General features: G+C 58.4%; 1 protein-coding gene across 3 annotated transcripts in view; it reads left to right on the plus strand.

The window, feature by feature from the left end:
* The window catches only part of PLCZ1 (phospholipase C zeta 1), a 162195-nt gene that overhangs the window by 105340 nt on the left and 34231 nt on the right, over nt 1–22624 (plus strand). The window contains exons 6-8 of one of the 3 annotated variants that reach the window (XM_073650570.1): nt 848–1001; nt 15364–15480; nt 21812–21984. In XM_073650570.1, coding sequence (XP_073506671.1) covers nt 848–1001; nt 15364–15480; nt 21812–21984 — 444 coding nt within the window. The remainder of the gene's footprint in view (nt 1–847; nt 1002–15363; nt 15481–21811; nt 21985–22624) is intronic. The other 2 variants (XM_073650571.1, XM_073650572.1) reach the window with 2 other exon arrangements.

Genomic DNA, 22624 nt, shown 5'->3' on the forward strand with positions numbered 1-22624 from the left:
GTCTCTGATTTTTCTCTTTTCGGACAAGTTTACACATTGGGGTCAGTTTGCTAATCCTGTCATAGAGCCCAATGTCTCTGAGATGGTAAATAGTGAAGCTCCTCAGCAGAGCGAGTCAGCTCCTCAGCAGAGCGCGTCGGCTCCTCAGCAGAGCAAGTCGGCTCCTCAGCAGAGCGAGTCAGCTCCTCAGCAGAGCGAGTCGGCTCCTCAGCAGAGCGAGTCAGCTCTGGGTTAATCTTCTTACACCCCCACAATTATAGAGTGACCCTCCGCAGTGCTGATGTGAACGGCCCCGGCAGAGTCAGTAGTTACATAGCGGAGCCCGCTGCGGCCCGCCGATGACGTGAGCGTCATCACCCCGTCCATCCGTCCATTGAATATATGATGGGTTGGTGACTATAATTACCGCTCTCGCCGATAGTCAATCCCAAATGTTTCACATACAGGGCAGAAAAATCCGTTTTGTGCCAGGATTTCCACTCGGGATCCCTTCTGTGTCCCATCACCTCGTGCAGGATATTCCGCTATTAGTGACATTTCCATTGACAATAATCAGCGGTGCCGCGACCTGCTGATCCTACAGCTTAATCCTGTCTGTTGGGAACTCGCCGGCGCACAACTTGGAAAAAAGTGTGACTAATGATGGGAAACATCCGTAATCTAGAGATGTGAGAGAATCATATCTGCTCATCCTGAGGCGCCTGCTTCATGACTATAATCAGCCACCAGGCAGATTCAGTTTAGGGATCAGATTAGGGTCAGCACGGGACTGTAATCTGTATGATAACCGGCTCCGATCATTGGTATCAGATCGATCACCACGACTTCCTCGTCTTTCTCTCTGCAGCAGAAAACGATGATGTCCATGCAGCTCTCAGATCTCGTCATTTACACCAAATCTAAGAAGTTCATCAGTTTCCAATATTCCAGAGAAAAACAGAAGTTTTATGAGACTAATTCACTGTCAGAACAGGAAGCGCTGAAACTGGCGCGGAGCTCAGGTACGTCATCGCTGTGCTGTTACCCTGACTCCTCCCCTGAGGAAGCGCAGAACCTGGCGCAGAGCTCAGGTACGTCATCGCTGTGCTGTTACCCTGACTCCTCCCCTGAGGAAGCGCAGAACCTGACGCAGAGCTCAGGTACGTCATCGCTGTGCTGTTACCCTGACTCCTCCCCTGAGGAAGCGCAGAACCTGGCGCGGAGCTCAGGTACGTCATCGCTGTGCTGTTACCCTGACTCCTCCCCTGAGGAAGCGCAGAAACTGGCGCAGAGCTCAGGTACGTCATCGCTGTGCTGTTACCCTGACTCCTCCCCTGAGGAAGCGCAGAACCTGGCGCAGAGCTCAGGTACGTCATCGCTGTGCTGTTACCCTGACTCCTCCCCTGTGGAAGCGCAGAACCTGGCGCAGAGCTCAGGTACGTCATCGCTGTGCTGTTACCCTGACTCCTCCCCTGAGGAGGTGCAGATACTGGCGCAGAGCTCAGGTACGTCATCGCTGTGCTGTTACCCTGACTCCTCCCCTGAGGAGGTGCAGATACTGGCGCAGAGCTCAGGTACGTCATCGCTGTGCTGTTACCCTGACTCCTCCCCTGAGGAAGCGCAGAAACTGGTGCAGAGCTCAGGTACGTCATCGCTGTGCTGTTACCCTGACTCCTCCCCTGAGGAAGCGCAGAACCTGGCGCAGAGCTCAGGTACGTCATCGCTGTGCTGTTACCCTGACTCCTCCCCTGAGGAAGCGCAGAAACTGGTGCAGAGCTCAGGTACGTCATCGCTGTGCTGTTACCCTGACTCCTCCCCTGAGGAAGCGCAGAACCTAGCGCAGAGCTCAGGTACGTCATCGCTGTGCTGTTACCCTGACTCCTCCCCTGAGGAGGTGCAGATACTAGCGCAGAGCTCAGGTACGTCATCGCTGTGCTGTTACCCTGACTCCTCCCCTGAGGAGGTGCAGAACCTGGCGCAGAGCTCAGGTACGTCATCGCTGTGCTGTTACCCTGACTCCTCCCCTGAGGAAGCGCAGAAACTGGCGCAGAGCTCAGGTACGTCATCGCTGTGCTGTTACCCTGACTCCTCCCCTGAGGAGGTGCAGATACTAGCGCAGAGCTCAGGTACGTCATCGCTGTGCTGTTACCCTGACTCCTCCCCTGAGGAGGTGCAGATACTGGCGCAGAGCTCAGGTACGTCATCGCTGTGCTGTTACCCTGACTCCTCCCCTGAGGAAGCGCAGAACCTGGCGCAGAGCTCAGGTACGTCATCGCTGTGCTGTTACCCTGACTCCTCCCCTGAGGAGGTGCAGATACTAGCGCGGAGCTCAGGTACGTCATCGCTGTGCTGTTACCCTGACTCCTCCCCTGAGGAGGTGCAGAACCTGGCGCAGAGCTCTATTATGTCCACACTGTGATTTTACACTGACTCATTCTGCTGATGAGATGCAGATATTGGCATGTCAATGATGTGATGTCACACTGATTTTCCCCCTGAGGAGGCATAGAATCTTGCGCAGGGCTCAGGTACTTCCTCGCTCTGAAGTCACACGCACTCTGCCCCTTGGTGTCTGTGTTGCGTTGCGCTGTATGTGTGATGAGGGTATCACTAACAATCCTGGTCTGGTTTGGGAGAAGTGTATTGTACGGTGAGCAGGACAGTCCATGCTGGGAGAAAAGTACTGTACGGTGATCAGGACGGTCCGGGCTGGGAGGAGAGTATTCTATGGTGATCAGGATGGTCTGTGATGGGAGGACAGTACTGTACAGTGATTATGACGGTCCGGATTGGGAGAAGAATATTGTATGGTGATCAGGACAGTCCAGGTTGGCAGGACAGTATTGTACGGTGATTCAGGACAGTCCGGGCTGGGAGGAGAGTATTGTACGGTGATTCAGGACAGTCCGGGCTGGGAGGAGAGTATTGTACGGTGATCAGGATGGTCCGGGCTGAGAGGAGAGTATTGTAAGGTGATCAGGATGATATGTGCTTGAAGGAGAGTATTGTACGGTGATCAGGACAGTCCGGGCTGAGAGGAGAGTATTGTAAGGTGATCAGGACAGTCTGTGCTGGGAGGAGAGCACTGTACGGTGATCAGGACGGTCCATGCTGGGACTAGAGAACTGTACAGTGATCAGGACAGTTTAGGCTGGGAGGATATTATTGTACGGTGATCAGGATAGTCTGTTCTGGGAGAGTCCTGTATTGTGATTAGGACAGTCTGGACTGGGAGGAGAGTACTGTATGGTGATCAGGATGGTCTGGGCTGGGAGGAGAATGTTGTATGGTGATCAGGACGGTCCGGGCTGGGAGGAGAGTATTGTACAGTGATCAGAACAGTCCGTGCTGAGAGGAGAGTATGGTATGGTGATCAGGATGGTCCAGGCTGGGAGTAGAGTACTGTTTGGTGATCAGAATAGTCCAGGCTGGGAGGAGAATACTGTATGGTGATCAGGACGGTCTGGGCTGGGAGGATATTATTGTACGGTGATCAGGATAGTCTGTTCTGGGAGAGTCCTGTATTGTGATCAGGATGGTCTGGGCTGGGAGGAGAATGTTGTATGTGTAACGGGTCTGGGAGGCGGAACCTCTGAGCTACTATACAAGGGGGCGGCCCTTGTAAGGGAGCGGGTGGCAGTCTCTGGATGAACGGACAGGGAGATACGGCAAGTGATCAGGGCAGTCTCTGGGTAAGGGGTAGGTACGACCTGTGATGGCAGAGCCTCCGGGTAGGCTAGCAGGCAGATGGTAGATGTGTGCTCCCAGGTGAGCAAGCGAGAGTCTCTGGAATAGCAGGTGGTCACGGCACGTGACGGCGGAACCTCCGGGCTGGCAAGCAGGCAGGTAACGGAGAAGCGCTCCCAGGTGAGCGGGCAAGAGTCTGGAATAGCTGGTGGTCACAGCACGTGACGGCGGAGCCTCCAGGTAGGCAAGCAGGCAGGTAACGGAGAAGCGCTCCCAGGTGAGCGGGCAAGAGTCTGGAATAGCTGGTGGTCACAGCACGTGACAACGGAGCCTCCGGGCTGGCAAGCAGGCAGGTAACGGAGAAGCGCTCCCAGGTGAGCGGGCAAGCTGGTCCATAGACAGACTGACCGGAGTTGTAAGGCAGACCGTCGGACCTCAGGCAAGCAGGCAGGTAGCTGATATGCGCTCCCAGGTGAGCGGGCAGGCTGGTCCTTAGACAGACTGACCGGAGTAGTAAGGCAGACCGTCGGACCTCAGGAAAGCAGGCAGGTAGCTGATGTGTGCTCCCAGGTGAGCGGGCAAGCTGGTCCTTTAGACAGACTGACAGGAATAGTAAGGCAGACCGTCGGACCTCAGACTGGCAGACAGGTAACAAGTATTCAGGCAGGAATCAGGCAGGTAACTGGCAGGAAACTGGCAGGTAACTGGCAGCGGGACCTGAGGACTGAAGCACAGGTGAGACACAGGTGCAAACAACATTGCTCGGGCACCTCCATTTTAGAGGAGGTGCCTTATATATGATGAAGTCCTCCGGCCATTGGCCGGGGACTCCTTAGGACGGCGCGCGCGGCCCCTTTAAGAGGAGGGGAGCGCGCGCGCGCGCGCCCTAAGCACAGGGGCCGGGAAGGAGCGCGCGCTGAGAGCAGAGCGGGAGGAGGACGCCGGGAAGGAGCGCGCGCTGACAGCAGAGCGGGGAGAGGACGCCGGGCACGGAGCAGAGCGGTGAGGGGAGCAGCGTCCCTGCCTAGCAGGAGGCAGGGACGCCGGCGCTACAGTACCCCCCCCTTTAGGCCCCCCCTTTTTTAGGCCAGACAGAAATTTAGCTAGGATGAGAGGGGCATGGATGTTCTCCCGGGGCTCCCACGTTCTCTCTTCAGGACCAAACCCCTTCCAATCTACCAGAAAAAAGGTCTTTCCTCTTACCCTTTTGGTGGCAAGAATGTTCTCTACCTCAAACTCGTCCTCAGCAGAAACCGGAGCAGGAGGCGTACCTGTAGACTTGGAAAAAGAGTTAAGTACCACAGGTTTGAGGAGAGATACATGGAAGGAGTTAGGGATCCGTAAGTTGGCCGGGAGTTTCAATTTATAGGCCACCGGGTTGATCTGACTGATGACCTCCAGTGGGCCGATGAACCGAGGCCCTAACTTGTAAGAAGGTATCTTGAGTCGGACATACTTGGACGAGAGCCAGACTTTATCCCCAGGACGGAATTGAGGAGGGTCCAGACGTTTTTTGTCAGCGTGTCTTTTCATACGCTCGGAAGACTGAAGGAGTGCGGATCGGGTACTCTCCCAAATGGAGGAAAATTTGCTAACGAGAGATTCCGCAGCCGGGTTGTCCACCGAGGTGGAGACAGGAAAAGGAATCCGAGGATGCTGACCAAAGACTACAAAAAACGGGGATTTGGAGGAGGAGTCGCTCTCGTGATTATTGTAAGAGAACTCGGCCCATGGTAGGAGATCCACCCAGTCAGAATGGTGGGCATTAACGAAGTGCCGGAGGTAACTGGTCAGGTTCTGATTGATCCGCTCCACTTGACCATTGGACTGTGGGTGGTAAGCGGAAGAGAAGTCCAGGGTGACGTCTAGTAGTTTACAAGTGGCTCTCCAGAAGCGTGAGGTGAACTGTACCCCACGATCCGACACGATGTGGAGGGGCAGGCCATGAAGACGGAAGATGTGACGAATAAAGTCTCTAGCTAGCTCGGGTGCAGACGGGAGGCCTGGCAGGGGAACGAAATGAGCCATCTTGGAGAAGCGGTCAGCGACCACCCAAATGACCGTACAACCGGCAGAGAGTGGGAGGTCAGTTATGAAGTCCATTGCAATATGCTGCCAGGGGGCAGCAGGTACTGGGAGCGGAAGGAGGCGACCGGCTGGCAGATGTCTCGGAACCTTGTTGCGGGCGCAGGACACACAGGCAGAAACAAAGTCTATTACATCCTTGTGCAGGGTAGGCCACCAGTAGTGCCGGGAAATAAGCTGGAGGGTCTTCTTCTGACCAGCGTGGCCAGCCAGTTTAGACGAGTGACCCCAGTGAAGGATCTTCTCCCGATCAGGTACTGATACGAACGTCTTTCCGGGAGGGAGACGATTTAGACTCACGGGAGCCACCTGCATTACTCTGGCGGGATCGATGATGTGTTTCGGATCTTCCTCGAGATCAGATACCAGAAAGGATCGAGACAAGGCGTCCGCCTTGACGTTTTTGTCAGCCGGGCGAAAATGAAGGACAAAATCAAAGCGAGCAAAAAACAAGGACCACCGAGCTTGGCGCGGGTTAAGTCTCTGGGCATGCTGGAGGTAAGCCAAGTTCTTGTGGTCAGTGTAAATTATTACCGGGTGAAGAGCCCCCTCGAGCAGGTAACGCCACTCCTCCAATGCCAGCTTGATGGCCAATAACTCTCGATCTGCTATAGAATAATTGCGCTCTGAGGAGGAGAAGAGTTTAGAGAAGAAGCCGCAAGTTACCATCCTCCCGGAAGAAGATTTTTGAGTAAGTACCGCTCCAGCTCCAGAGGAGGAGGCGTCCACTTCCAGGAAGAACTGCTTGTTGCCGTCCGGGCGATGCAGCACCGGGGCGGAAGAGAAGGCCTGTTTTAAGGAAAGAAAGGCTTCTTCTGCTTCGGGCGGCCACTCTTTGGGATTAGTACCCTTACGGGTGAGCGCGGAAATTGGGGCAGTCCGGGAAGAGAAGTGTGGTATGAAGAGGCGGTAGTAGTTGGCGAAGCCCAGGAACCGCTGAATGGCCTTCAACCCCTCCGGTCGGGGCCATTTCTCGATGGCAGACAGTTTCTCTGGATCCATTCGTAGGCCGGTCTGAGAAATAATGTAGCCCAAAAACGGAAGCGAGGTCTGCTCAAAGAGGCACTTCTCGTATTTAGCGAAGAGGTGATTCTGCCTGAGCCTGAGCAGGACCTGACGAACGTCCCTCCGGTGAGTCTGGAGATCCGGAGAGAAGACCAAGATGTCGTCCAGGTACACCACTACGCAGGAGTAGAGAAGGTCCCGGAAGATGTCATTGACCAACTCTTGAAAGACGGCAGGAGCGTTACAGAGACCAAAGGGCATTACCAGGTATTCATAGTGGCCATCCCGGGTGTTGAATGCCGTCTTCCATTCATCTCCCTGACGGATACGAACCAGGTTGTACGCCCCACGGAGGTCTAGTTTGGTGAAGATTCTAGCCCCCCTCAGACGATCAAATAATTCTGGAATGAGCGGAAGGGGGTACTTATTCTTCACCGTGATCTGGTTTAGGCCTCTATAGTCTATACAGGGACGGAGAGAGCCGTCCTTCTTTTTGACGAAAAAGAAGCCTGCTCCCGCCGGGGAGGTAGATTTCCGGATGAATCCCCTGGCCAGATTCTCCTCAATATATTCGGACATCGACCGGGTCTCAGCAGCGGATAAAGGATAAATACGCCCACGGGGAGGAGTAGTACCGGGTAACAGGTCGATGGGACAGTCGTATGGTCTATGAGGGGGTAATGTCTCTGCCTCCTTTTTATTAAAGACATCAGCATAAGACCAATAAGGAATTGGAAGTCCAGGTAGATTAGCTGGGGTAGGAGAGGGACGGACGGGATGGACGGGAACCAGGCAGGTCTTATGACAGTCTTGTCCCCAGCGAAGGACTTCTCCGGTTTGCCAGTCAAGCACGGGTGCATGTTTCTGGAGCCAAGGCAGACCTAGCAAGAGGGCGTGAGAGAGTCCAGGCAGAACATGAAAGGAGATACTCTCAGAATGCAGCATTCCCACCTGCAGAGTAATGGATTCGGTGATGAGTTGGATGGGGCGTGGTAAGAGACCCCCATCCACGGCAGCCACAGACAAGGGTACAGCCAGAGGTTTGGTGGGGATGCGGTATTTCTCTACCAGGGACTGTGAAATAAGATTCCCGGCTGCTCCAGAGTCCAGTTGGGCTAGTTCGAAATAACGGTTCTCCCCGTAGACGATTGAAACTGACAACAGCAGGGATGGAGAGGATTTATTCTTGTCTAGGTGGACCTCTCTGAGCGAACCTAGACACAGGCGTTTCCCGACCTCTCCGGGCAGGCACGGATCCGGTGCTCCTTACTGCCACAGTAGAAGCAGGTCCCCTCGGCACGGCGTAAGTCCTGACGGGTCTTGACCATCTTGGTCTGGTCGACCTGCATAGGCTCAGGAGGGTGTACCTGGTTAGAGACAGAAGGAGTGACGGGTTTCTGAAAAGTAGGAGCTAGACGTGGTAACCTCCTCTCACGGGTGACCTCTCTGGCACGCTCCTGGAACCGTAGGTCAATCCGGGTGGCAAGAGTTATTAAGTCATCGAGAGAGGTAGGAATGTCCCGACCGGCAAGTTCATCTTTAATACGGCCGGACAGACCCTCCCAGAAGACGGAAACCAGAGCCTCATTATCCCAGGCCAGCTCCGAGGCAAGGGTGCGGAACCGTATGGCATATTGGCCCACGGTGAGACTCCCCTGACGGAGGCGTAGCAACGATGATGCAGATGAGGTCTTCCGTCCGGGTTCGTCGAAGACTTTCCGGAAGGCCGTGAGAAAAGCAGGCAAGTTGGACACCAGGGGGTCTCCTCTCTCCCATAGAGGATTTAGCCAGGCCAGGGCCTCCCCGGTGAGATGGGACATGATGAAGGCAATTTTGGCCCGGTCGGAGTTAAACTGGTAGGACAAAAGTTCGAAATGCAGGGTGCACTGATTTAAGAAGCCCCGAGCCTGGACGGAGTCGCCTCCGAAGCGAGGAGGTGCAGAAAGCCGGGGTCCGGGGTAGGATACCATGGTATTAGTGGGCAGCGGAGCTGCCGGATTGCAAGATATGGCACTGGCGGAGGTTGTTGGTGGATCAGACAGCGTGTTCAGGCGAGTATTAACATTCCGCAGGTGACCCAGGATGGACTCCTGTTGGGACCTCTGACGGGACAGTTCAAGACAGAGGTCCGAGAGCGAGGGAGCTTGGGTGCCACCGGGTTCCATGGCCCGAGCAAATTGTAACGGGTCTGGGAGGCGGAACCTCTGAGCTACTATACAAGGGGGCGGCCCTTGTAAGGGAGCGGGTGGCAGTCTCTGGATGAACGGACAGGGAGATACGGCAAGTGATCAGGGCAGTCTCTGGGTAAAGGGTAGGTACGACCTGTGATGGCAGAGCCTCCGGGTAGGCTAGCAGGCAGATGGTAGATGTGTGCTCCCAGGTGAGCAAGCGAGAGTCTCTGGAATAGCAGGTGGTCACGGCACGTGACGGCGGAACCTCCGGGCTGGCAGGCAGGTAGGTAACGGAGAAGCGCTCCCAGGTGAGCGGACAAGAGTCTGAAGTAGCTGATGGTCACCGCACGTGACAACGGGACCTCCGGGCAGGCAAGCAGGCAGCTAACGGAGAAGCGCTCCCAGGTGAGCGGGCAAGAGTCTGGAATAGCTGGTGGTCACAGCACGTGACAACGGAGCCTCCGGGCAGGCAAGCAGGCAGCTAACGGAGAAGCGCTCCCAGGTGAGCGGGCAAGAGTCTGGAATAGCTGGTGGTCACAGCACGTGACAACGGAGCCTCCGGGCTGGCAAGCAGGCAGGTAACGGAGAAGCGCTCCCAGGTGAGCGGGCAAGCTGGTCCATAGACAGACTGACCGGAGTTGTAAGGCAGACCGTCGGACCTCAGGAAAGCAGGCAGGTAGCTGATGTGTGCTCCCAGGTGAGCGGGCAAGCTGGTCCTTTAGACAGACTGACAGGAGTAGTAAGGCAGACCGTCGGACCTCAGACTGGCAGACAGGTAACAAGTATTCAGGCAGGAATCAGGCAGGTAACTGGCAGGAAACTGGCAGGTAACTGGCAGCGGGACCTGAGGGCTGAAGCACAGGTGAGACACAGGTGCAAACAACATTGCTCAGGCACCTCCATTTTGGAGGAGGTGCCTTATATATGATGAAGTCCTCCGGCCATTGGCCGGGGACTCCTTAGGACGGCGCGCGCGGCCCCTTTAAGAGGAGGGGAGCGCGCGCGCGCGCGCCCTAAGCACGGGGGCCGGGAAGGAGCGCGCGCTGAGAGCAGAGCGGGAGGAGGACGCCGGGAAGGAGCGCGCGCTGACAGCAGAGCGGGGAGAGGACGCCGGGCACGGAGCAGAGCGGTGAGGGGAGCAGCGTCCCTGCCTAGCAGAGGGCAGGGACGCCAGCGCTACAGTATGGTGATCAGGACAGTCCGTGCTGAGAGGAGAGTATGGTATGGTGATCAGGATGGTCCATCCTGGGAGTAGAGTACTGTATGGTGATCAGAATAGTCCAGGCTGGGAGGAGAATACTGTATGGTGATCAGGACGGTCTGGGCTGGGAGCATATTATTGTACGGTGATCAGGATAGTCTGTTCTGGGAGAGTCCTATATTGTGATTAGGACGGTCTGGGCTCGGAGGAGAGTACTGTATGGTGACCAGGATGGTCTGGGCTGGGAGGAGAATGTTGTATGGTGATCAGGACAGTCCGTGCTGGGAGTACAGTACTGTATGGTGATCAGGACAGTCCAGGCTGGGAGGAGAGTATTCTACGGTGAACCGGATGGTCTAGGCTGGGAGGACAGTACTGTACGGTGAGCAGGATGGTCCAGGCTAGGAGTAGAGTACTGTATGGTGATCAGGACGGTCTGGGCTGGGAGGAGAGTACTGTATGGTGATCAGGACTATGTGGTGATCAGGATGGTCCATACTGAGAGTAGAGTACTGTATGGTGATCAGGGTGGTCTGGGCTGAGAGGAGAGCACTGTATGGTGATCAGGGTGGTCTGGACTGAGAGGAGAGCACTGTATAGTGATCAGGGTGGTCTGGGCTGAGAGGAGAGCACTGTTTGTTGATCAGGGTGGTCTGGGCTGGGAGGAGAGTATTGTGAGGTGATCATGACGGTCCAGGTTGGGAGGAGAGTTTTTTCCAGGATCAGGATGGTCAGTGCTGGGAGGAGAATGTTGTACGGTGATCAGGACAGTCCGTGCTGGGAGGAGAGTACTGTATGGTGATCAGGACAGTCCAGGCTGGGAGGAGAGTACTGTGTGGTGATCAGGATGGTCCGTGCTGGGAGGAGAGTACTGTATGGTGATCAGGACAGTCCAGGCTGGGAGGACAGTATTGTACGGTGATCAGGATGGTCCGTGCTGGGAGGAGAGTACTGTATGGTGATCAGGACAGTCCGTGCTGGGAGGAGAGTACTGTATGGTGATCAGGACAGTCCATGCTGGGAGGAGAGTACTGTATGGTGATCAGGACAGTCCAGGCTGGGAGGAGAGTACTGTGTGGTGATCAGGATGGTCCGTGCTGGGAGGAGAGTACTGTATGGTGATCAGGACAGTCCGTGCTGGGAGGAGAGTATTCTACGGTGAACAGGATGGTCTAGGCTGGGAGGACAGTACTGTACGGTGAGCAGGATGGTCCAGGCTGGGAGTAGAGTACTGTATGGTGATCAGGACGGTCTAGGCTGGGAGGAGAGTACTGTATGGTGATCAGGACTATGTGGTGATCAGGATGGTCCATACTGAGAGTAGAGTACTGTATGGTGATCAGGGTGGTCCGTGCTGGGAGGAGAGTACTGTATGGTGATCAGGACAGTCCAGGCTGGGAGGAGAGTATTGTACGGTGATCAGGATGGTCCGTGCTGGGAGGAGAGTACTGTATGGTGATCAGGACAGTCCAGGCTGGGAGGAAAGCACTGTACGGTGATCAGGACAGTCCAGGCTGGGAGGAGAGTACTGTATGGTGATCAGGACAGTCCGTGCTGGGAGGAGAGTACTGTATGGTGATCAGGGCAGTCCAGGCTGGGAGGAGAGCACTATGCGGTGATCACGACGGTCTGAACTGGGAGGAGAGTACTGTATCGTGATCAGGACAGTCCAGGCTGGGAGGAGAGTACTGTATGGTGATCACGACGGTCTGAACTGGGAGGAGAGTACTGTATGGTGATCAGGACAGTCCAGGCTGGGAGAAGAGTATTGTACAGTGATCAGGATGGTCCGTGCTGGGAGGGGAGTACTGTATGGTGATCAGGACAGTCCGTGCTGGGAGGAGAGTACTGTATGGTGATCAGGACAGTCCAGGCTGGGAGGAGAGTACTGTATGGATGTTACAACGGTCTGAGTTGGGAGGGGAGCACTGTATGGTGATCAGGGTGGTCTGGGCTGGGAGGGGAGTACTGTATGGTGATCAGGGTGGTCTGGGCTGGGAGGGGAGTACTGTATAGGGATCAGGGTGGTCTGGGCTGGGAGGAGAGTACTGTGCGGTGATCAGGGTGGTCTGGGCTGGGAGGGGAGTACTGTATGGTGATCAGGACAGTCCATGCTGGGAGGAGAGTACTGTATGGTGATCAGAACAGTCCATGCTGGGAGGAGAGCACTGTATGGTGATCAGGGTGGTCCAGGCTGGGACGAGAGCACTGTAAGGTGATCAGGGTGGTCTGGGCTGGGAGGAGAGCACTGTATGGTGATCAGGGTGGTCTGGGCTGGGAGGAGAGCACTGTATGGTGATCAGGGTGGTCTGGGCTGGGAGGAGAGCACTGTATAGTGATCAGGGTGGTCGGGGCTGGGAGGAGAGCACTATACGGTGATCAGGGTGGTCTCGGCTGGGAGGGGAGCACTGTACGGTGATCAGGGTGGTCTGGGCTGGGAGGGGAGTACTGTATGGTGGTCAGGGTGGTCCAGGCTGGGAGGGGAGTACTGTATGGTGATCAGGGTGGTCTGGGCTGGGAGGGGAGTACTGTATGGTGATCAGGGTGGTCCAGGCTGGGAGGGGAGTACTGTATGGTGATCAGGGTGGTCGGGGCTGGGAGGGGAGTACTGTATGGTGATCAGGACAGTCCAGGCTGAGAGGAGAGTACTGTATGGTGATCAGGACAGTCCATGCTGGGAGGAGAGCACTGTATGGTGATCAGGGTGGTCCAGGCTGGGACGAGAGCACTGTATGGTGATCAGGGTGGTCTGGGCTGGGAGGAGAGCACTGTATGGTGATCAGGGTGGTCCAGGCTGGGACGAGAGCACTGTACGGTGATCAGGGTGGTCTGGGCTGGGAGGAGAGCACTGTATGGTGATCAGGACAGTCCATGCTGGAAGGAGAGCACTGTATGGTGATCAGGGTGGTCCAGGCTGGGATGAGAGCACTGTATGGTGATCAGGGTGGTCTGGGCTGGGAGGAAAGCACTGTATGGTGATCAGGGTGGTCCAGGCTGGGACGAGAGCACTGTACGGTGATCAGGGTGGTCTGGGCTGGGAGGAGAGCACTGTATGGTGATCAGGGTGGTCTGGGCTGGGAGGAGAGCACTGTATGGTGATCAGGGTGGTCTGTGAGGAGAGCACTGTATGGTGATCAGGGTGGTCTGGGCTGGGAGGAGAGCACTGTATGGTGATCAGGACAGTCCATGCTGGGAGGAGAGCACTGTATGGTGATCAGGGTGGTCCAGGCTGGGACGAGAGCACTGTATGGTGATCAGGGTGGTCTGGGCTGGGAGGAGAACACTGTATGGTGATCAGGGTGGTCCAGGCTGGGACGAGAGCACTGTACGGTGATCAGGGTGGTCAGGGCTGGGAGGAGAGCACTGTATGGTGATCAGGGTGGTCTGGGCTGGGAGGAGAGCACTGTATGGTGATCAGGGTGGTCTCGGCTGGGAGGGGAGCACTGTACGGTGATCAGGGTGGTCTGGGCTGGGAGGGGAGTACTGTATGGGGATCACCTCGGTTGCTGCACTGGTCTCATCACATGGTGATCGGGGAGTTTTGCATTATAATTCTTGTCTAGTCTTGCAGTATCGTGTTTGAGCTATTTGCACTGCGGTCACTTTCTGTGATGTCGCCGGTGGGATTTACTTGCTCTGCATGTACAGGTGGTCCGATAATCTCATCATCTGTCTGTACAATCCTCTTCTCCATTGGTTTTTATAGTCTTTGACGCCGGGGATGATTGCTGACGTTGGTGCAATATCTAAGGGTCCGTGGGTGATCATCGAGGTTTGAGTGATTGCTGAGGGTTGTGGGATGATGACTGCGGGATTGGGTAATGGCTGGGGGGTCGGGAGACATTGCTGGGTGTATAGCGATGGCTGGAGGTTGGGGGTGATGATTTGGGGTCAGGAGACATTGTTTGGTGTCGGGTGATGGCTGGAGGTCGGAGGGATGATGGCTGGGGAGTCAGGGGTGATGACTGGATATTGGGCTAGGGGTCAGGGGTGATGACTGGAGGTCAGGACGGTGATGGCTTGGGGGTCGGGGGTAATGGCTGGGGGGTCGGGAGACATTGTTGGGTGTCGGGTGATGGCTGGAGGTCGGAGGGATGATGGCTGGGGAGTCAGGGGTGATGACTGGATATTGGGCTAGGGGTCAGGGGTGATGACTGGATGTCAGAGTGGAGGGGTGATGGCTGGCGGATCAGGGGTGATGACTGAAGGTCGAGAGGGTGATGGCTTGGGTTGGGGTTCGGGGGGATGATGGCTGGGGGTCAGGGGTGATGACTGGATGTCAGGGTGGAGGGGTGAAGGCTGGCGGATCAGGGGTGATGACTGAAGGTCGGGAGGGTGATGGCTTGGGTTGGGGTTCGGGGGGATGATGGCTGGGGTTCAGGGGTTATGACAGGATGTCGGGCTGGGGGTCAGGGGTGATGACTGGAGGTCGGGAAGGTGATGGCTTGGGGGTCGGGGTAATGTCTGGGAGGTCGGGAGACATTGCTGGGTGTTGGGTGATGGCTGGAGGTTGGGGGTAATGATTTGGGATCGGGTGATGGCTGGGGGTCGGAGTGTGATGGCTGGAGGTCGGGGGGATGATTGCTGGGGAGTCAGGGCTGATGACTGGAGGTCGGGAGGGTGATGGCTTGGGGGTGAGGGGGATGATGGCTGGGGGGTCAGGGGTGATGACTGGATGTCGGGGTGGGGGGAGGGTGAAGGCTGGGGGATCAGGGGTGATGGCTGGGGGATCAGGGGTGATGATTGGAGGTCGGGAGGGTGATGGCTTGGGGGTCGGGGGTGATGGCTGGGTGGTTGGGGGTGATGGCTTTGGGTAGGGGTGATGATTTAGGGTCGGGAAACATTGCTGGGTGTCGAGCGATGGCTGGAGGTTGGGGGTGATGATTTGGGGTCGGGAGACATTGTTGGGTGCCGGGTGATGGCTGGGGGTCGGAGTGTGATGGCTGGAGGTCAGGGGAGATGATGGCTGGAGGGTCAGGGGTGATGACTGGATGTCGGGGTGGGGGAGGTGATGGCTGGGGGGTCAGGGGTGATGACTGGATGTCGGGGTCAGGGGTGATGGCTGGGGGATCAGGGGTGATGACTTGGGGGTCGGGGGTGATGGCCGGGGGGGTTGGGGGTGATGGCTTTGGGTCGGGGTGATGATTTGGGGTCTGGGTACATTGCTGGGTGTCGGGTCACTGGGTCACATGGAAGGTGACGTACAATGACCAGACGTCTCCTCTTTGCCCCCAGCCCCGGAGTTCGTCCATCACACCAGCAAGTTCCTAACCCGGATTTACCCTAAAGGATCCCGGACCAGTTCCTCCAACTTCTGCCCCCAAGAGTTCTGGAACGTGGGCTGTCAGATGGGTGGGTATTGTCCTCGCTGCTGCCGCACTGGTACATTGTGACGCCCTCCCCGCATTGTTACCCCGTGCTCCTCTCTCCCCGCATTGTTACCCCGTGCTCCTCTCTCCCCGCATTGTTACCCCGTGCTCCTCTCTCCCCGCATTGTTACCCCGTGCTCCTCTCTCCCCGCATTGTTACCCCGTGCTCCTGTCTCCCCGCATTGTTACCCCGTGCTCCTCTCTCCCCGCATTGTTACCCCGTGCTCCTCTCTCCCCGCATTGTTACCCCGTGCTCCTCTCTCCCCGCATTGTTACCCCGTGCTCCTCTCTCCCCGCATTGTTACCCCGTGCTCCTGTCTCCCCGCATTGTTACCCCGTGCTCCTCTCTCCCCGCATTGTTACCCCGTGCTCCTCTCTCCCCGCATTGTTACCCCGTGCTCCTCTCTCCCCGCATTGTTACCCCGTGCTCCTCTCTCCCCGCATTGTTACCCCGTGCTCCTCTCTCCCCGCATTGTTACCCCGTGCTCCTCTCTCCCCGCATTGTTACCCCGTGCTCCTGTCTCCCCGCATTGTTACTCCGTGCTCCTCTCTCCCCGCATTGTTACCCCGTGCTCCTCTCTCCCCGCATTGTTACCCCGTGCTCCTCTCTCCCCGCATTGTTACCCCGTGCTCCTGTCTCCCCGCATTGTTACCCCGTGCTCCTCTCTCCCCGCATTGTTACCCCGTGCTCCTCTCTCCCCGCATTGTTACCCCGTGCTCCTCTCTCCCCGCATTGTTACCCCGTGCTCCTCTCTCCCCGCATTGTTACCCCGTGCTCCTCTCTCCCCGCATTGTTACCCCGTGCTCCTCTCTCCCCGCATTGTTACCCCGTGCTCCTCTCTCCCCGCATTGTTACCCCGTGCTCCTCTCTCCCCGCATTGTTACCCCGTGCTCCTCTCTCCCCGCATTGTTACCCCGTGCTCCTCTCTCCCCGCATTGTTACCCCGTGCTCCTCTCTCCCCGCATTGTTACCCCGTGCTCCTGTCTCCCCGCATTGTTACTCCGTGCTCCTCTCTCCCCGCATTGTTACCCCGTGCTCCTCTCTCCCCGCATTGTTACCCCGTGCTCCTCTCTCCCCGCATTGTTACCCCGTGCTCCTGTCTCCCCGCATTGTTACCCCGTGCTCCTCTCTCCCCGCATTGTTACCCCGTGCTCCTCTCTCCCCGCATTGTTACCCCGTGCTCCTCTCTCCCCGCATTGTTACCCCGTGCTCCTCTCTCCCCGCATTGTTACCCCGTGCTCCTCTCTCCCCGCATTGTTAGCCCGTGCTCCTCTCTCCCCGCATTGTTACCCCGTGCTCCTGTCTCCCCGCATTGTTACCCCGTGCTCCTCTCTCCCCGCATTGTTACCCCGTGCTCCTCTCTCCCCGCATTGTTAGCCCGTGCTCCTCTCTCCCCGCATTGTTACCCCGTGCTCCTCTCTCCCCGCATTGTGACCCCGTGCTCCTCTCTCCCCGCATTGTTACCCCGTGCTCCTCTCTCCCCGCATTGTGACCCCGTGCTCCTCTCTCCCCGCATTGTTACCCCGTGCTCCTCTCTCCCCGCATTGTTACCCCGTGCTCCTCTCTCCCCGCATTGTTACCCCGTGCTCCTCTCTCCCCGCATTGTTACCCCGTGCTCCTCTCTCCCCGCATTGTTACCCCGTGCTCCTCTCTCCCCGCATTTTTACCCCGTGCTCCTCTCTCCCCGCATTGTTACCCCGTGCTCCTCTCTCCCCGCATTGTTACCCCGTGCTCCTCTCTCCCCGCATTGTTACCCCGTGCTCCTCTCTCCCCGCATTGTTACCCCGTGCTCCTCTCTCCCCGCATTGTTACCCCGTGCTCCTCTCGCCCCGCATTGTTACCCCGTGCTCCTCTCGCCCCGCATTGTTACCCCGTGCTCCTCTCGCCCCGCATTGTTACCCCGTGCTCCTCTCTCCCCGCATTGTTACCCCGTGCTCCTCTCTCCCCGCATTGTTACCCCGTGCTCCTCTTGCCCCGCATTGTTACCCCGTGCTCCTCTCTCCCCGCATTGTTACCCCGTGCTCCTCTCTCCCCGCATTGTTACCCCGTGCTCCTCTCTCCCCGCATTGTTACCCCGTGCTCTTCTCTCCCCGCATTGTGACCCCGTGCTCCTCTCTCCCCGCATTGTTACCCCGTGCTCCTCTCTCCCCGCATTGTGACCCCGTGCTCCTCTCTACCCGCATTGTGACCCCGTGCTCCTCTCTCCCCGCATTGTGACCCCGTGCTCCTCTCTCCCCGCATTGTGACCCCGTGCTCCTCTCTCCCCGCATTGTTACCCCGTGCTCCTCTCTCCCCGCATTGTTACCCCGTGCTCCTCTCTCCCCGCATTGTTACCCCGTGCTCCTCTCTCCCCGCATTGTTACCCCGTGCTCCTCTCTCCCCGCATTGTTACCCCGTGCTCCTCTCTCCCCGCATTGTTACCCCGTGCTCCTCTCTCCCCGCATTGTTACCCCGTGCTCCTCTCTCCCCGCATTGTTACCCCGTGCTCCTCTCTCCCCGCATTGTTACCCCGTGCTCCTCTCTCCCCGCATTGTTACCCCGTGCTCCTCTCTCCCCGCATTGTTACCCCGTGCTCCTCTCTCCCCGCATTGTTACCCCGTGCTCCTCTCTCCCCGCATTGTTACCCCGTGCTCCTCTCTCCCCGCATTGTTACCCCGTGCTCCTCTCTCCCCGCATTGTTACCCCGTGCTTCTCTCTCCCCGCATTGTTACCCCGTGCTCCTCTCTCCCCGCATTGTTACCCCGTGCTCCTCTCTCCCCGCATTGTTACCCCGTGCTCCTCTCTCCCCGCATTGTTACCCCGTGCTCCTCTCTCCCCGCATTGTTACCCCGTGCTCCTGTCTCCCCGCATTGTTACCCCGTGCTCCTCTCTCCCCGCATTGTTACCCCGTGCTCCTCTCTCCCCGCATTGTTAGCCCGTGCTCCTCTCTCCCCGCATTGTTACCCCGTGCTCCTCTCTCCCCGCATTGTGACCCCGTGCTCCTCTCTCCCCGCATTGTTACCCCGTGCTCCTCTCTCCCCGCATTGTGACCCCGTGCTCCTCTCTCCCCGCATTGTTACCCCGTGCTCCTCTCTCCCCGCATTGTTACCCCGTGCTCCTCTCTCCCCGCATTGTTACCCCGTGCTCCTCTCTCCCCGCATTGTTACCCCGTGCTCCTCTCTCCCCGCATTGTTACCCCGTGCTCCTCTCTCCCCGCATTGTTACCCCGTGCTCCTCTCTCCCCGCATTGTTACCCCGTGCTCCTCTCTCCCCGCATTGTTACCCCGTGCTCCTCTCTCCCCGCATTGTTACCCCGTGCTCCTCTCGCCCCGCATTGTTACCCCGTGCTCCTCTCGCCCCGCATTGTTACCCCGTGCTCCTCTCTCCCCGCATTGTTACCCCGTGCTCCTCTCTCCCCGCATTGTTACCCCGTGCTCCTCTCGCCCCGCATTGTTACCCCGTGCTCCTCTCTCCCCGCATTGTTACCCCGTGCTCCTCTCTCCCCGCATTGTTACCCCGTGCTCCTCTCTCCCCGCATTGTTACCCCGTGCTCTTCTCTCCCCGCATTGTGACCCCGTGCTCCTCTCTCCCCGCATTGTTACCCCGTGCTCCTCTCTCCCCGCATTGTGACCCCGTGCTCCTCTCTACCCGCATTGTGACCCCGTGCTCCTCTCTCCCCGCATTGTGACCCCGTGCTCCTCTCTCCCCGCATTGTGACCCCGTGCTCCTCTCTCCCCGCATTGTTACCCCGTGCTCCTCTCTCCCCGCATTGTTACCCCGTGCTCCTCTCTCCCCGCATTGTTACCCCGTGCTCCTCTCTCCCCGCATTGTTACCCCGTGCTCCTCTCTCCCCGCATTGTTACCCCGTGCTCCTCTCTCCCCGCATTGTTACCCCGTGCTCCTCTCTCCCCGCATTGTTACCCCGTTTTCCTCTCTCCCCGCATTGTTACCCCGTGCTCCTCTCTCCCCGCATTGTTACCCCGTGCTCCTCTCTCCCCGCATTGTTACCCCGTGCTCCTCTCTCCCCGCATTGTTACCCCGTGCTCCTCTCTCCCCGCATTGTTACCCCGTGCTCCTCTCTCCCCGCATTGTTACCCCGTGCTCCTCTCTCCCCGCATTGTTACCCCGTGCTCCTCTCTCCCCGCATTGTTACCCCGTGCTCCTCTCTCCCCGCATTGTTACCCCGTGCTCCTCTCTCCCCGCATTGTTACCCCGTGCTCCTCTCTCTCCGCATTGTTACCCCGTGCTCCCCTCTCCCCGCATTGTTACCCCGTGCACCTCTCTCCCCGCATTGTGACCCCGTGCTCCTCTCTCCCCGCATTGTTACCCCGTGCTCCTCTCTCCCCGCATTGTTACCCCGTGCTCCTCTCTCCCCGCATTGTTACCCCGTGCTCCTCTCTCCCCGCATTGTTACCCCGTGCTCCTCTCTCCCCGCATTGTTACCCCGTGCTCCTCTCTCCCCGCATTGTTACCCCGTGCTCCTCTCTCCCCGCATTGTTACCCCGTGCTCCTCTCTCCCCGCATTGTTACCCCGTGCTCCTCTCTCCCCGCATTGTTACCCCGTGCTCCTCTCTCCCCGCATTGTTACCCCGTGCTCCTCTCTCCCCGCATTGTTACCCCGTGCTCCTCTCTCCCCGCATTGTTACCCCGTGCTTCTCTCTCCCCGCATTGTTACCCCGTGCTCCTCTCTCCCCGCATTGTTACCCCGTGCTCCTCTCTCCCCGCATTGTTACCCCGTGCTCCTCTCTCCCCGCATTGTTACCCCGTGCTCCTCTCTCCCCGCATTGTTACCCCGTGCTCCTCTCTCCCCGCATTGTGACCCCGTGCTCCTCTCTCCCCGCATTGTGACCCCGTGCTCCTCTCTCCCCGCATTGTGACCCCGTGCTCCTCTCTCCCCGCATTGTTACCCCGTGCTCCTCTCTCCCCGCATTGTTACCCCGTGCTCCTCTCTCCCCGCATTGTTACCCCGTGCTCCTCTCTCCCCGCATTGTGACCCCGTGCTCCTGTCTCCCCGCATTGTGACCACGTGCTCCTCTCTCCCCGCATTGTGACCCCGTGCTCCTCTCTCCCCGCATTGTTACCCCGTGCTCCTCTCTCCCCGCATTGTTACCCCGTGCTCCTCTCTCCCCGCATTGTGACCCCGTGCTCCTGTCTCCCCGCATTGTGACCCCGTGCTCCTCTCTCCCCGCATTGTTACCCCGTGCTCCTCTCTCCCCGCATTGTTACCCCGTGCTCCTCTCTCCCCGCATTGTTACCCCGTGCTCCTCTCTCCCCGCATTGTTACCCCGTGCTCCTCTCTCCCCGCATTGTTACCCCGTGCTCCTCTCTCCCCGCATTGTTACCCCGTGCTCCTCTCTCCCCGCATTGTTACCCCGTGCTCCTCTCTCCCCGCATTGTTACCCCGTGCTCCTCTCTCCCCGCATTGTTACCCCGTGCTCCTCTCTCCCCGCATTGTTACCCCGTGCTCCTCTCTCCCCGCATTGTTACCCCGTGCTCCTCTCTCTCCGCATTGTTACCCCGTGCTTCTCTCTCCCCGCATTCTTACCCCGTGCTCCTCTCTCCCCGCATTGTTACCCCGTGCTCCTCTCTCCCCGCATTGTTACCCCGTGCTCCTCTCTCCCCGCATTGTTACCCCGTGCTCCTCTCTCCCCGCATTGTTACCCCGTGCTTCTCTCTCCCCGCATTGTTACCCCGTGCTCCTCTCTCCCCGCATTGTTGCCCCGTGCTCCTCTCTCCCCGCATTGTTGCCCCGTGCTCCTCTCTCCCCGCATTGTTACCCCGTGCTCCTCTCTCCCCGCATTGTTACCCCGTGCTCCTCTCTCCCCGCATTGTTACCCCGTGCTCCTCTCTCCCCGCATTGTGACCCCGTGCTCCTCTCTCCCCGCATTGTGACCCCGTGCTCCTCTCTCCCCGCATTGTGACCCCGTGCTCCTCTCTCCCCGCATTGTGACCCCGTGCTCCTCTCTCCCCGCATTGTGACCCCGTGCTCCTCTCTCCCCGCATTGTGACCCCGTGCTCCTCTCTCCCCGCATTGTTACCCCGTGCTCCTCTCGCCCCGCATTGTTACCCCGTGCTCCTCTCTCCCCACATTGTTACCCCGTGCTCCTCTCTCCCCGCATTGTTACCCCGTGCTCCTCTCTCCCCGCATTGTGACCCCGTGCTCCTCTCTCCCCGCATTGTTACCCCGTGCTCCTCTCTCCCCGCATTGTTACCCCGTGCTCCTCTCTCCCCGCATTGTTACCCCGTGCTCCTCTCTCCCCGCATTTTTACCCCGTGCTCCTCTCTCCCCGCATTGTTACCCCGTGCTCCTCTCTCCTCCTCTGCGTCTCCGCAGCCGCGCTGAATTTCCAGACTCCGGGGATTCCCATGGATCTGCAGGACGGGAAGTTCCGGGATAACGGGGGCTGCGGGTACGTCCTGAAGCCGGAATATCTGCGGAGAGAGGAGAGCGGCCTCCACCCCTGCGGGGAGAAGCACAGAACACGGCCCCTGTTCTTCACCATTAAGGTATCACTCAGTCCCCCTCCACCTGTGCAGAGTATGGGGGGTGGAGGCTGCAGCCCCCGGGAATAATGTGAATACTGTGCTGTAAATGCTCTGTGCAGTGGGGTCCCTCGCTCCTCTGTGGCCCCTCGCTCCTCTGTGGCCGCTCGCTCCTCTGTGGCCCCTCGCTCCTCTGTTGCCCCTCGCTCCTCTGTGGCCGCTCGCTCCTCTGTGGCCCCTCGCTCCTCTGTGGACGCTCGCTCCTCTGTGGCCGCTCGCTCCTCTGTGGCCCCTCGCTCCTCTGTTGCCCCTCGCTCCTCTGTGGCCCCTCGCTCCTCTGTGGCCCCTCGCTCCTCTGTGGCCGCTCGCTCCTCTGTGGCCCCTCGCTCCTCTGTGGCCCCTCGCTCCTCTGTGGCCGCTCGCTCCTCTGTGGCCCCTCGCTCCTCTGTGGCCGCTCGCTCCTCTGTGGATGCTCGCTCCTCTGTGGCCGCTCGCTCCTCTGTGGCCCCTCGCTCCTCTGTGGCCGCTCGCTCCTCTGTGGCCCCTCGCTCCTCTGTGGGCCCTCGCTCCTCTGTGGCCACTCGCTCCTCTGTGGCCGCTCGCTCCTCTGTGACCCCTCGCTCCTCTGTGGCCCCTCGCTCCTCTGTGGCCGCTCGCTCCTCTG

Source organism: Phyllobates terribilis, unplaced genomic scaffold (assembly GCF_046119375.1).
Source record: "Phyllobates terribilis strain yellow unplaced genomic scaffold, ASM4611937v1 Scaffold_10__3_contigs__length_209671492, whole genome shotgun sequence".
NCBI classification, from domain to species: Eukaryota; Metazoa; Chordata; class Amphibia; order Anura; family Dendrobatidae; genus Phyllobates; species Phyllobates terribilis.